This window comes from Takifugu rubripes, unplaced genomic scaffold, assembly GCF_901000725.2.
Source record: "Takifugu rubripes unplaced genomic scaffold, fTakRub1.2, whole genome shotgun sequence".
Classification (NCBI taxonomy): domain Eukaryota; kingdom Metazoa; phylum Chordata; class Actinopteri; order Tetraodontiformes; family Tetraodontidae; genus Takifugu; species Takifugu rubripes.
The window spans coordinates 95001-106648 of record NW_021821644.1 but is presented as its reverse complement, the minus strand read 5'-3'; the positions used below and the strand labels follow the sequence as shown (position 1 = coordinate 106648).

Here is an 11648-nt window from a genome sequence, read left to right as displayed (position 1 = left end):
GTTTCTCTTCCTTTGAATAATCTCTGAAATTCTCTTATTATTATTTCCATGATTGCTGCTTCTGCCATTTTATATTCCATTAGTGCCTTATTGAAGTGATTCCCTTTTAAATGATAAATGTTTTATTTCTGGTTCTTACAACAGTCACAGCTGCCATTTCATGAAGGTACTACCTTATTCTCTTTAAATCCTGTGATTTTATTTCACACTACTTCATCTTGATATCTATATACATCCATTCGTCTTTACCTTGTAAAATTTCCATTAACCCATTTCAATTTCCAGCTGGGGAGCTTTTTATTTCATGGCAGCTCTAATCCAATTTTTGTGATAGTAGGATAGTCTTCACTACATACAGTTGATTTATTCGGGACTGTCAAGCTACTCATACCTGCAATTTCCCAGGAAATGTGGGCCATTATATCCTCTATAAGCCACAGCTGGAGGTTTCACAATCTATGTGAGAGGAAGCACTACTGCTGCCCAAAGGTACTTTACCTCCTCCACTAGGGGCTGGAGATGTTCCCTGACATGAAGGGAGAAGGCCCCTTGTTCCAGTTGAGAACATGACCTCAGATTTCACACTCCACTGCAAACCACCTCCAAAAACTAAGCTTAGACTATCAATCCATTTTTCCTCTCCAGTGTCTGACCCGTTACCGCCCCCCTAAGGCCTGGCAGGTACACTGCAGGTTGTCCTGGTTGTCTTCAGACCAGCGCTTCTCCCTCCACTATTTCACTTCAGAACTAGATAGGCTAGTGGCTGTAGCCTTTTATCGGGGGGACAAGAGCTCTGAGAATAGGACAGAGGGGCTGATACACATGATTGTGCATAAACGTGCGGCTGGTCCAGCTTGTGGATAAAGAGCTGGAGGTAACACACACAGAGGAAGCGACATATTGTACTCCAGATGGAATTACCAGACCTGTCTGTCGCTCAGAACCCTCACATGCTTGTGAGAAGATTCTGTCGGGAATGATGCTGAAATAACAACAGAAGATAATCTCCTTTTTTCCAATAAATTTATTTCAAACCAATGTTTAACAATTAGAAATAAACAGAACATGCAATCTGCTGATAAGGATGAGTTTAATGCTTCAGAGAAGTCCAGGTGGCTGTTTTATTATATATACATAATAAGGTTTAGAAATAAAATCCTCTTAAAATGAAAAACCTCCCCTTTTTATAGCTTCATCTTAATCCCACATAGGAATTCATATTTTCACAATCCCTCTTGAAAACTTTTACATACAGTCATAAAATAGAGTCCTCCTCTAGTTGTTATGCAGGTCACATTCATAACTTTTCTTTTTTTGTGTGTGGGCGGGGCCTCAAACATACTCATTTAACGCACAGGTCACAGTGTGCCCCACATGCCTACCTGCTGCCATGGAGGTTTCCATTCCCTCCCAGTCACACCTGCTCAATAACCAGTCACCTTTCCTGCTGCTCCCACCTGCTCCTCATCTGCAGCCATCACAGTACTTCCCTTCGGTCCTTGGCCACCCTCGGGTCGTCAGCTGTCTACTATATCTATCGGCTGCCTGCCCTTTACCCTGCTGAGAACTGGTTCAATATAAATTCACAACCAAGTGGACCTCTGCTGTTGTGGTGTTGCGGTTGGGTCCAAGTACAACCTGTTATACAACAGCCCGTATGAACTTTACCAGTCCTGCTTAGGTTAAACTGTCCCAACTATCCCCACTAGCAAGTCAGCACTTGTCTCATCTCTACTGCCACTACACATCCTTGGCTCTGGAACAGTCTTTCTCTTGACCTCCGTAACACCGAATCGCTCCTCTTTAATTCTAAACACTAAACACACCTGTCCTGTCTCTTAAATAAAATGTGCTAAAATGGTGATGATGATGATGATGATGATGGTGGTGGTGATTAATAGTAGTTGAGGATGAAAGGAGACATGACTGTTGATGTGTCTCAGCTCATCTCCAGATGTAGCTACCTGCTATTATTGATCATTAGTGTCAGCACTGATTAAAGCACCACTGTCTGCTTAGACAAAAGCAGATCAAAGCTCGATCTCTACCCAGCCCCCCCATCAGTAGGAGGGTCCCCCTGCACGAGCCCGGTCCTGCTCAAGGTTTCTTCCTGTTAAAGGGGAGTTTTTCCGTGCCACTGTTGCTTGTTTGGGGGTCAGGCCCTGGGATTCTGGAAAGCGCCTAGAAACAATTTTGATTGTAAGAGACGCTATATAAATAAAGATTGATTGCTTGATTGATTAAAGCAAGATTAAAGCAAGTGGTTTGGCTTAAAGCTGGTTCAGTAATATTTAACGACTGTAGCTGTTAGTTTTGAACTATAACTCAATGGAAATGCAGGTAGTGGGAGACGGCATGCACCGTGGTAGATGTAGTAAGTTAATATTTCTTTTTTTGTACGTTTGTGTGCGCGTGCGCATGTGTGTGTCTCTTTTCAATACTTTGAGTGTGATTTTGAAATTGCAATGCACTGTCTGGTCTAACAGGTCTACACTTGGGGCTACTAGATAATTCCAGAGGTGATGACCCACAAGTTGAGGACTTTCTTATTGTTGCTGATTTTGAGTTGTTCCCACGGCGACGACGTGGTGCCTTGACTGTAGGTCTGAACATTCTTAATGAACGGAGCAGCAATGACAATAATCAATCAGTAGTAATTGACCTTCATGAGGAGGACCTTTTAAATATTTCTTTCAATCCTCATGGATCGACCAACTATTTTACTTCTGGATTTGACCAGGATGGAGAGGAATATCATAATGCTTTTATGTTTTCGGGGGGAAATTGTGCAGAGGACAGTAGTGAAATCAGTGATGCCACCACTGAAAACAGTCCAGTCAGTCATTTTAGTGCTACGGCTGAGGACTCAGATCCTGAATGTCGGCCGACACCTTTAACAAAAAGGTTAAAGAAAAGAAAGCTCAGTGACTGTCAACATCAAGCCAGTTATGAGGACCGTGGACACGATCCGACCTCCGTTCCCGTGAAAAGGAGGAGAGTGAGAACTAAGGTTTTATCTCAAACTCCACAACATTGTACAGATCCTTTGAGGGACATTTTACCTGGTTTTTCCAAGAAAAGGTCAGAAAAGAGAAAAAAAAGTCCATCTCGACATAAACATGGTTCTAAGAACCATCGCACTGATCATCTAAAGAAAAGACCAAAGGGGGGGAAAAAAGGAAAATCCAAAAAGAGGAAAAGGTCTGATAACACTCCCAGGTGTATGAAGAGACGACATCCTGATAGTGGTTCAGATAAACGTGTGGTCAAAGGGAATAGTGAGAGGCTGGGCCAACAGGAAGACCCTACACCTGGGAGAAAAAGAAAAAAGAAAAGAAAACATTTGAAGCATGCAGCCAAACATGAAGGTCGGGATGTGGAGGAACCTTTGACAGGTACTTCGGGGAAAAGAAAAAGAAAGGATCACACAAAGTCAAATGAATGCCAATGTTCTGGCACTGAAGATCATCTCCCCGAACCACCAAAGAAAAAGAAAGGTGAATGGATCATTAACCTGTTCATCAGGAAAACAAAACCTGCGCCTTTGCCCACTGATTCTAAAGAAGATCCTACGCCTCCTAAGAAAAGAAACAGAAATGCTAAATAAAAGAGACAAAACACAAAAAGCCCTTCAGGCACTTACAAAACTGACTCCTGGTAAATACCCTCAACTGCTGAAATTGAGAGATGAACCGAGAGGAGGAAAAGGTGCAGTTTTCTGGGCTCCTTCTGGTGCTTTTTGTGGACCCTCTAGCTGATATTTAAATAATGCCCAATCCCCACTAGGGTGAAGATTCTTGGCTTATCATCCTTGGAAGATCAAATCAAAGGTCAAAGTCCCTCTGGAGACCAGAACATCACCAAAATATGAATATCTCATCCTTGGTCCATTATCAAAATTTACTGAAAATTAAATCTGTTTTAAATCTTTTTGAGTTATTTTGTTCACACACAGACACCAGCGGTCACATTACCTCCTTGGTGGAGGTAGTGATTGAACCAACCAACCACACGATAGTTACTGTTCGGCTAAATCTAGAAATTGTGTTCCACTCAATAAAACACACTCATTGTGTTTCCTTGTTTCAGTTTAAATGAATAATAGAAATGGTCAAGCGAGTTAACCATAGTTGGGTTACAGTTTGTTGACTTCATTAGCAATTCCACGATGAGACTGAGCTCCCAATATTCAGGTAATGGTAATGTTGTGTGGCTCAAAATAGCTGCCAGTCAAAAGGGGTTCAGCCTTTCCACTGAACCTCCACCATCATGAAGAATCCCAGAGTCCAGGCCGGCCAAGCCTTTGTCTTTCTGGGACAGAGGGTGCTGGAGCCTGTCCCAGCTGCATGTACTGTAGGTGAAGCCAAGGTAGGAGGAACTCGCAGCTCTTCGCTTATAGAGATGTAGATTTTTTGTGTACACTTGGAAAAAACCAAACTCTGACGGAAGTGCTGCCCTAAAATATGGGTTTGCCTTGATGGGACTGAAACCCTCTTCCCAGTAAATGTATATTAGTTTTTATGTAAATGAAATGTAAAGTTCCAGGAATGAGCCTTCATGTGGGGGCAGAGCAAGGCTGGAGTGGCTGGAAGAACAGCCAAACTCTGGGCTGTCTATTAAATGTCTTTAGGAATTTTGTGGAAAAGGAAATCAGGACGATGGAAATGGCAAGTGGAAGAAATAGAGCAAATATAGATGTAACTGTAACAACTGCACATATTCACTCCAAATATGTTTATTAGACACACAAAGTAAAGGACACACTGGGTTGGAAAATAAATATGACTGACTAAATACTCACTAAGATATTGGTTGGGATTGTTGTGAGAGGACAACTCTTTCTATTAAGGTGATAAAGGTGGGATAAGAACAGAGAGAAAGTGAGCTTCAGTTGTTTGAGCTGGGTCAACGAGGGTGTCAGAAGCTGGTTCAGGACACCATGAACTCAGAATGAGAAGGTAAGGATGATCCACCTGGATGGAGCCGTGCGTCAGGAACTGCCACAATCATAAAAGTGTCGCTAGCTAAAATGTGTCCTCCTTTTAAGAACATTTCTTTGTTTACTATCGTCTCATGTAAATGAGCAACTGCCGCCAGTGCCAGATCCTTGAGAAATCCCCTTTGATCTGAGGTAATCATGTTATGATGATGGATTCAAGTCATGGTTAGTCACATCATTATTACCCTCGGGGACGTTCCCCCTCATATGCACGCAGTTAAGGTGAAACGTCTCGTTTCCCTGATGTCAGCTGACGCTGGGACACATTTAGGCTTTTGTCCTTTCAGGTTTTGCTGTGAACTAGCTGGATTGAAAGAAGGTGCTGGTCAGTTCTTATCTGTAAATCTGCCCATCAAAGAGCCGAAAAATGGCCCAAACAGACAAGAATCCTGAAGAGACATCAAACACCTCAGCAGGACCACGTGAGACAGACGTGGACAGCCATGATGGGTAAAGGTTTGAACTGAGTGATGAAAATATGGAATAACAGTGAAAACAGGACTCACACAAGCTCAACTTTGTATGTTATTTGTTCAAACCACAATGAATCCACAGAAACTCCACAAGTCTTTTGTGTGCAGGTGAAGAATTCCACTCAAATATCTGATATTCCCTTGTTGGAAAGAGTGAATTACTGCACTTTTAGTTGCAACATTAAATATTTTTGAAAAAGTGAGGGATCCCTTTGAAGGGAGGGATCACTGCTCATTTTCTGCCTGTTGTGTGTGGAAGGCTGTGCATGCACACACAAATACACATTTGCTAGTTACACCTCCTCAGAAGAAACGCTAGGCTTAGGACGGGACTTGGAGGGAGAAGATTCCACAAAAACATCATCCTCCATGTCTTCCTGGATGGGTTTCATGTTTGAGGAAGCCCTGGGACCCGGTGATTTCTCTGAAAAACATCAAATGAATCAAGTTAAGCAGTTGACGCCATCTTCTCTTTCCTGGTAATCCAAAGCCTGAATGAATGAAGATTGGACTCTGGGTAGTGGTGCCTCAGTCCAGCAAAACTCTTGCTGCTGGGCTTCCTGCTTCTGTCCAGAGAATGAAAGCAGCTCTGGCTGTGTGTGTGTTCATCACCACCAGTACAGCAGCTCCTGATTTTAACTATCTGGAGGGGGTTCTGGAAGAAGCACCAGAGAACCTTCTCAAAGAAATAAGAGCCTGTCTGTTTGGTAGGTTTATTTTGAGGTTGGGTCTAATGATGGTAATAGATGTTACTCACTAACGTGCAACAGAAGCTGGTTGAACAATGGGACAGAGGCCTCTCCAGGGTGTGACCATGCTGGTGACCAGCATGAGGAGAGGCTGGCAGGCTCACTGAGGCTCCTCCGTGTTAAAGGAACAAACTGATCTCCTTTGGATGTTGAGATTGTTACATTTAGCTCAGACATCTGCCATGAGCGTTGGAGCTGATCCTGAGACCTTACAGAGCTAAAACCCCTTCGTGTCTCAACCATCAGACCTGAGTGCAGGTGGATCAGCCAGGAGACAAGTGAGGGGAGCACCTGACCTCAGAGATGTGGTAGTGCTGAGTCAACCGTTGGCTGTTTGGTGCAGGAGAACAGTTCCCTCTGCTGTAACAGTGGTATTGATGTGACCTACGCAGTGATGATTGAGTAGATCCACGCAGGATCTGGTGGAGAACATCTTCGGTGTCGCTGGTGCTGGCCAGGCTGTTCCTCATCTGCATCATAGACAGCTGAGAGCACAGGCTGGGCTGTCGGTCCATCTTCTTCACTGCCTGAGACATATACATCATCATCATCATCATTACTATCATCATCGTTGTCTTCTTCAGCATCATCTTCATCATCACCATTATCATTATCACCATCATCATCACTACCATCATCATCACTACCATCATTGTCTTCTTCTTCAGCATCATCTTCATCATCACCATTATCATTATCACCATCATCATCACTACCATCATCATCATTGTCATCATCATCACTACATCATCGTCTTCTTCTTCAGCATCATCTTCATCATCACCATTATCATTATCACCATCATCATCACTACCATCATCATCATTGTCATCATCATCACTACCATCATTGTCTTCTTCTTCAGCATCATCTTCATCATCACCATCATCATTACTATCATCACCATCATCTTCTTCTTCATCATCATCTTCATCATCACCATCATCATCACTACCATCATCATCAGTCATCATCATCATTACTATCATTGTCTTCTTCAGCATCATCTTCATCATCACCATCACCATCACCATCATCATCATTACTATCATCATCACCATCACCACCATCACCATCATCATTACTATCATCATCACCATCACCATCATCATTACTATCATCATCACATCAACCATCATCTTCTTCTTCATCATCATCTTCATCATCACCATTATCATTATCATCACCATCATCATTACTATCATCATCTTCTTCTTCATCATCATCACCATCGACATCATCATCTTCTTCTTCTTCACCACCATCACCATCATCATCATCATCATCACCATCATCATCATCTTCTTGATTCTTCATCATCAACACCACCTTCACCACCATCATCATCATCACCATCATCATCATCATTATCATCATCACCAGCTCAAAGGTAGCTTTGTGTCCTGACCCACCCACCTTGTCGCTGAGGGAGGGGTCATTGAGGGAGTAGAGCTTGTTGGTGATATCTTTGCCAATGAGGTACCTGAACACCTCATTGAGGAAGGTGTCTGATTCCAGGAAGTACGTGAGCCTCTCTCGGGACCAGCATAGGTATTTGCAGTTCTCCTCTGCTGTGATGGTCACCTGCCGAGCAGATGAAGGAAGGTCAGAAGGATCCACGCGTGACAAACGGGTCATTCGTGTGTTCAGACCGAACATCCAGGGAGAGCTACCTGGAACTTTTCTCCTCTGTGCATCTCAGTGGACCTGAACTCTGGAGAGTCAATGAATGAGTTGGTGTAGATGTTGTGGAGGAAGTGGCCCCGGTATGAGACCCTCATCCTGGCACAGAGAAGCAGAAAGACTCACATTCATTCTCAGAACAAAAGATTACAATTTCATTTCCCCAAAGGGGGACTTTAATGTCCACCAGCAACCTTCTAACTCAGCTGGACTCTCAAACTTTGATCTCAAATTTCTGTTGGTGAAACGGGTCTCAAACATTTGAGAGTTAAAGGGACGAGTCAAACACCAAACACGTACTTTCCTTTGAGGAGGATGCTGAGGTGTTCGTCCACAGACGTCTTGTCTTCGGCAGCATAGACCTGGCCTTTCTTCAGCATCTCGATGGTGCAGAACTGCCCCGTGAGCCTCTTAAACAGGGCCTCCCTCACGTGGAGGGGCTCAAACATTCGCTTGTAAAGCGACCGCAGCTCCCTGTCAATCTTGATCTGAGAACGGAGGAGCAGAATCAGCTGATGGGAAGCTGCAGTATCAGTGTTTCTCCATGATCACAAACTCCGACACAGGAGCAAGAATCCCCAGTCGGTTAGTTACAGCAGATGTGAGAGTCTCTGACAGCGAGCAGAAACTGAAGGATGGAACCCTCAACTGTTGAGCCGATACGACCCCTGACAGAGGTCCTGAGATGAGATGGTGCAGCCTCACAAACGAAGCACAGGTGGACGGGGCGGACAGGTCAGGGGGCCCACAGGTCTGAGCTGAAAGTCATGACGCGCCTCCAGAATCTGTGGTCTGATTCTATCAACACCAACGATCCCAGCGGACTTTGACTCCATCTCATTACCATTAAACTGCCTCGTCTCTGTGACACCATTGAAGACGTCAACCCTGAGCCTGAGCTGAGAGGTGAACTCTGGGGACTGGAGCCCATTATTCCAGTGTGATGGATGACTGGGATGGCCTGGATTTAAAGTGGAAGGAGGGCAGAGTGTTGTAGGAACTCACCGGTCGACGTTTGTACAGCAGGAAGAACAGGTGCAGGAAATTCACCAGGATAAAGACGACGTTCCAGACCATCACATCCAGGTTACATCGGTACAGAGTCGTCCAGACGATGAAGAATCCACATCCTGTTGCACAACACAGGGCAGTTTGTAGACACTGGGACGTCAGGCTAGCAGAGAAATAACGAGACGATGCTAACTTCCTGTTTGGGGACACTTTGCGTGTGTCCTAGCTGAAGGTCACACATGTAACAAAAGCAGCACATGACTAGCTGCTAGTGCACATAAATACATGTAGGAATAACGAACAGCCACATCGGCCATAAACTCTGCTGCTTCCTGTCTCTACTTGTCTTCAACGTAGAAGATAAACATGATAGAAGTGCTTTTTCCATCCAGTCTTATCTCACTGCTGCTGTCACCCTCTGCCAAAGACCACTCTTAGTGCAGAACCCATCTAAATCCTGTTGCTATCAACCAAGACGTGATGTCTAAAGCTAGCACCGCGTTGTGCCCTGCCACCGTGAGCAGCCTCTGTCAGTGGGGGGGTTCACTAACCTGTCATCAGCAGGAGGCGTAGCACGATCATATGCAGGTGGAGGGTGGTGGGAACCAGCAGGCCCAGCAGCAGAGATAAGTTCCCTATGTGGAAAAGGAAGTGGTGGGCCTGCTCCCAGTCCTGGCAGGAGGTGGTGTTGGGCTCCACAGTTGGGATCTGTGGCGTGGCTGAGGGGAAGGAATGCATCATGGGGAAGAGGCTGGGAGACTGTGTGGAGGACATCCTGCATCAAGGTCACTTTCAGTCCCAGGACAAGCCTAGAAGAGGACAGTGTTCAGGGTTAGTGGCTAATGCTAATGCTAACATTTTCACTGCTGCACAATCCAATGTCACATCAACACAAATACTCAACCTAACGTGCCTCCTTACTACATATGTATTATTGTACATTTCTCTATTTGTCTACTTCACACGTGTCCACACTTGTCCACACTGTCACAAGCAACCCTTGTAGGAAGCTACTTTGCTACTCTGGAGACGCAAACAATCTCCAACAGCCTCAGTCCCAACCAGCTCATTAGACTTCAGAGACTCTCCTGATGCAGCACGGAGGACCATCTCAGCAGGCCTGAGCCAGACAGATGTAAAATCTCAGTGTAAACACCACTCGTGCTTTAATTAGAGTATCTGTGTTGCTAGTGTGCAGCTATTGTGGCTAACGTGTGTTTATCAGACCCAGTGGCCCCATACTGTAGATCACAACCATGGAAAAACAATAGAAGTGGGTGAGAAGAGACCATCAAGAGCCAACATGAAGCTTCTTTTCTCTTTTGAAGATTATGAAGCTCATTAGCCTTCAGAACCCTCCGGTCAAACACAGCAGAATCTCCAAACTGCCTCAGTGAAACACGTGTAAACACCTTTTGGATTTGTGAATTTACCATCCAAACCCTGGCAAATCTCACAATTTTGTCTTTTCATTCATTTTCTGAAAGGATCCATGTGTGCGACTGTTGCTCTAGAAGGAGAAATCGCAGGCCTGCAGTTCATGTGAAGTGCCACCGAACATCCTGTCATCATGTCCCAATAACCAATCACCAATATCATCACCTATAATTCCGTTCTTCTCCTCTACTACCAGTCCAACAAACTAGTTGAGATCGTTTATGTTCGCTCCACAACCGTTTGGCTTTTAAGGTTACAGTTTGTTTAACCAGAGTGAGCAGCTGGAGCATTGAGCGTCAGACTGCTGTCCTCCCACTGGGGGTGGGGGGCCCGATTTAAAAATAGATGGGGGGAAAGACAAGCAAACAGGTCCAATAACTTTGCCACATTCAACAGTCAAAGAAAAATGGTTTTTACTCACCGATTTAGCAGCAATGGCGCAGGAGAATGTTCGGAGGAAGACTGGCAGCTTCAGCCTGGGCTCCTCAGTGGAGGCGGAGGGGGGGGGGGGGGGGGGGGGGGGGGGGGGGGGGGGGGGGGGGGGGGGGGGGGGGTACATTCCACACAGCTGACAGGGGGAGAGACAAAAATGGACGAGAGCCACCCATCCGCAGTGAGAACATGCTCCACCAGGGGGAGACAGAGCGTTGCTCGCCAGGATTGTGTGTTTTCACTTTGGTCACCGAAATGTAACCATTTCTAAACGAGTTCATCGATCACAAACACCAAAAAAGCAAGACATCATCAAAGAGTTGTTTCACCACTAAAGTAATAAAATGATTAAGAAAAGTGCAGCTGAGTTTGTGATTTGAAATAAAGTTTATTTTTGATACCCACTGTACCAGTCTGTTCATATTTGCACATTCATCCACACTGCATGTTGGTAGAGTTGTGACATCAGCACTTGGACCATGAAAATAAGCATCTTAATCTAAAAAATTAATTGCTTTTGATGAAAGTGTAAAAGGATTGTGTTGCTAAACGCACACACACACAAACACACACACACACAGAAACAGAAACCCACACAGCAGCCTACTAGGCTAATGTATCACCATAATTACTGTTAGCACACAACACTAGCTAGGTATCTGCTAACAAGCTAACAGCTCTTTTGAATCACATCAGTCAGTTTAACACACAGCGTGAGCAGGACTGTTGCACGGTACAATATTGTTCTACACATTCATGTAAACATGCACACACACACACACACACACACACACACACACACACACACACAGGTAAAATGTATTAACAGCACAGACACACTCACAAGAGTCTCCCCTCAAGAGT

General features: G+C 44.7%; 3 protein-coding genes across 4 annotated transcripts in view; 1 reads left to right on the top strand and 2 right to left on the bottom strand.

Annotated features, from left to right (window-relative positions):
* Nucleotides 1-2281: 2281 nt before the first annotated feature.
* On the top strand, nucleotides 2282-3930 carry LOC115248624 (uncharacterized). Its single transcript, XM_029832378.1, has 2 exons — nucleotides 2282-2374; nucleotides 2487-3930. Exons 1-2 carry the CDS (start codon nucleotides 2329-2331, stop codon nucleotides 3605-3607), a joined length of 1167 nt encoding a protein of 388 aa, XP_029688238.1. The 5' UTR covers nucleotides 2282-2328; the 3' UTR covers nucleotides 3608-3930.
* Nucleotides 3931-4722: 792 nt separating this feature from the next.
* On the bottom strand, nucleotides 4723-10817 carry LOC115248628 (blood vessel epicardial substance-like). Its single transcript, XM_029832387.1, has 8 exons — nucleotides 10774-10817; nucleotides 9467-9724; nucleotides 8910-9034; nucleotides 8205-8392; nucleotides 7895-8003; nucleotides 7638-7805; nucleotides 6610-6748; nucleotides 4723-5896 (listed from the first exon to the last, which is right to left on the bottom strand). Exons 2-8 carry the CDS (start codon nucleotides 9687-9689, stop codon nucleotides 5766-5768), a joined length of 1083 nt encoding a protein of 360 aa, XP_029688247.1. The 5' UTR covers nucleotides 9690-9724; nucleotides 10774-10817; the 3' UTR covers nucleotides 4723-5765.
* Nucleotides 10818-11157: 340 nt separating this feature from the next.
* The window catches only part of LOC115248629 (popeye domain-containing protein 3-like), a 2846-nt gene continuing 2355 nt past the window's right edge, over nucleotides 11158-11648 (bottom strand). For both annotated transcript variants that reach the window (XM_029832388.1, XM_029832389.1), the window contains one exon: nucleotides 11158-11648. This exon is cut by the window's right edge and continues 549 nt beyond it. The gene's annotated coding sequence lies outside the window, so the exon portion shown is untranslated.

Bases quoted from the DNA above. Each gene is read 5' to 3' on its own strand.
- LOC115248624 (XM_029832378.1), top strand. From the start codon at position 2,329: ATGGAAATGCAGGTAGTGGGAGACGGCATGCACCGTGGTAGATGTA. The intron at 2,375-2,486 runs GTAAGTTAATAT...CTGGTCTAACAG, and splicing joins CATGCACCGTGGTAGATGTA to GTCTACACTTGGGGCTACTA.
- LOC115248628 (XM_029832387.1), bottom strand. From the start codon at position 9,689: ATGTCCTCCACACAGTCTCCCAGCCTCTTCCCCATGATGCATTCCTTC. The intron at 8,004-8,204 runs GTACGTGTTTGG...TCTCTGTGCCAG, and splicing joins AGCATCCTCCTCAAAGGAAA to GATGAGGGTCTCATACCGGG. The intron at 7,806-7,894 runs GTAGCTCTCCCT...TCTGCTCGGCAG, and splicing joins ACAGAGGAGAAAAGTTCCAG to GTGACCATCACAGCAGAGGA.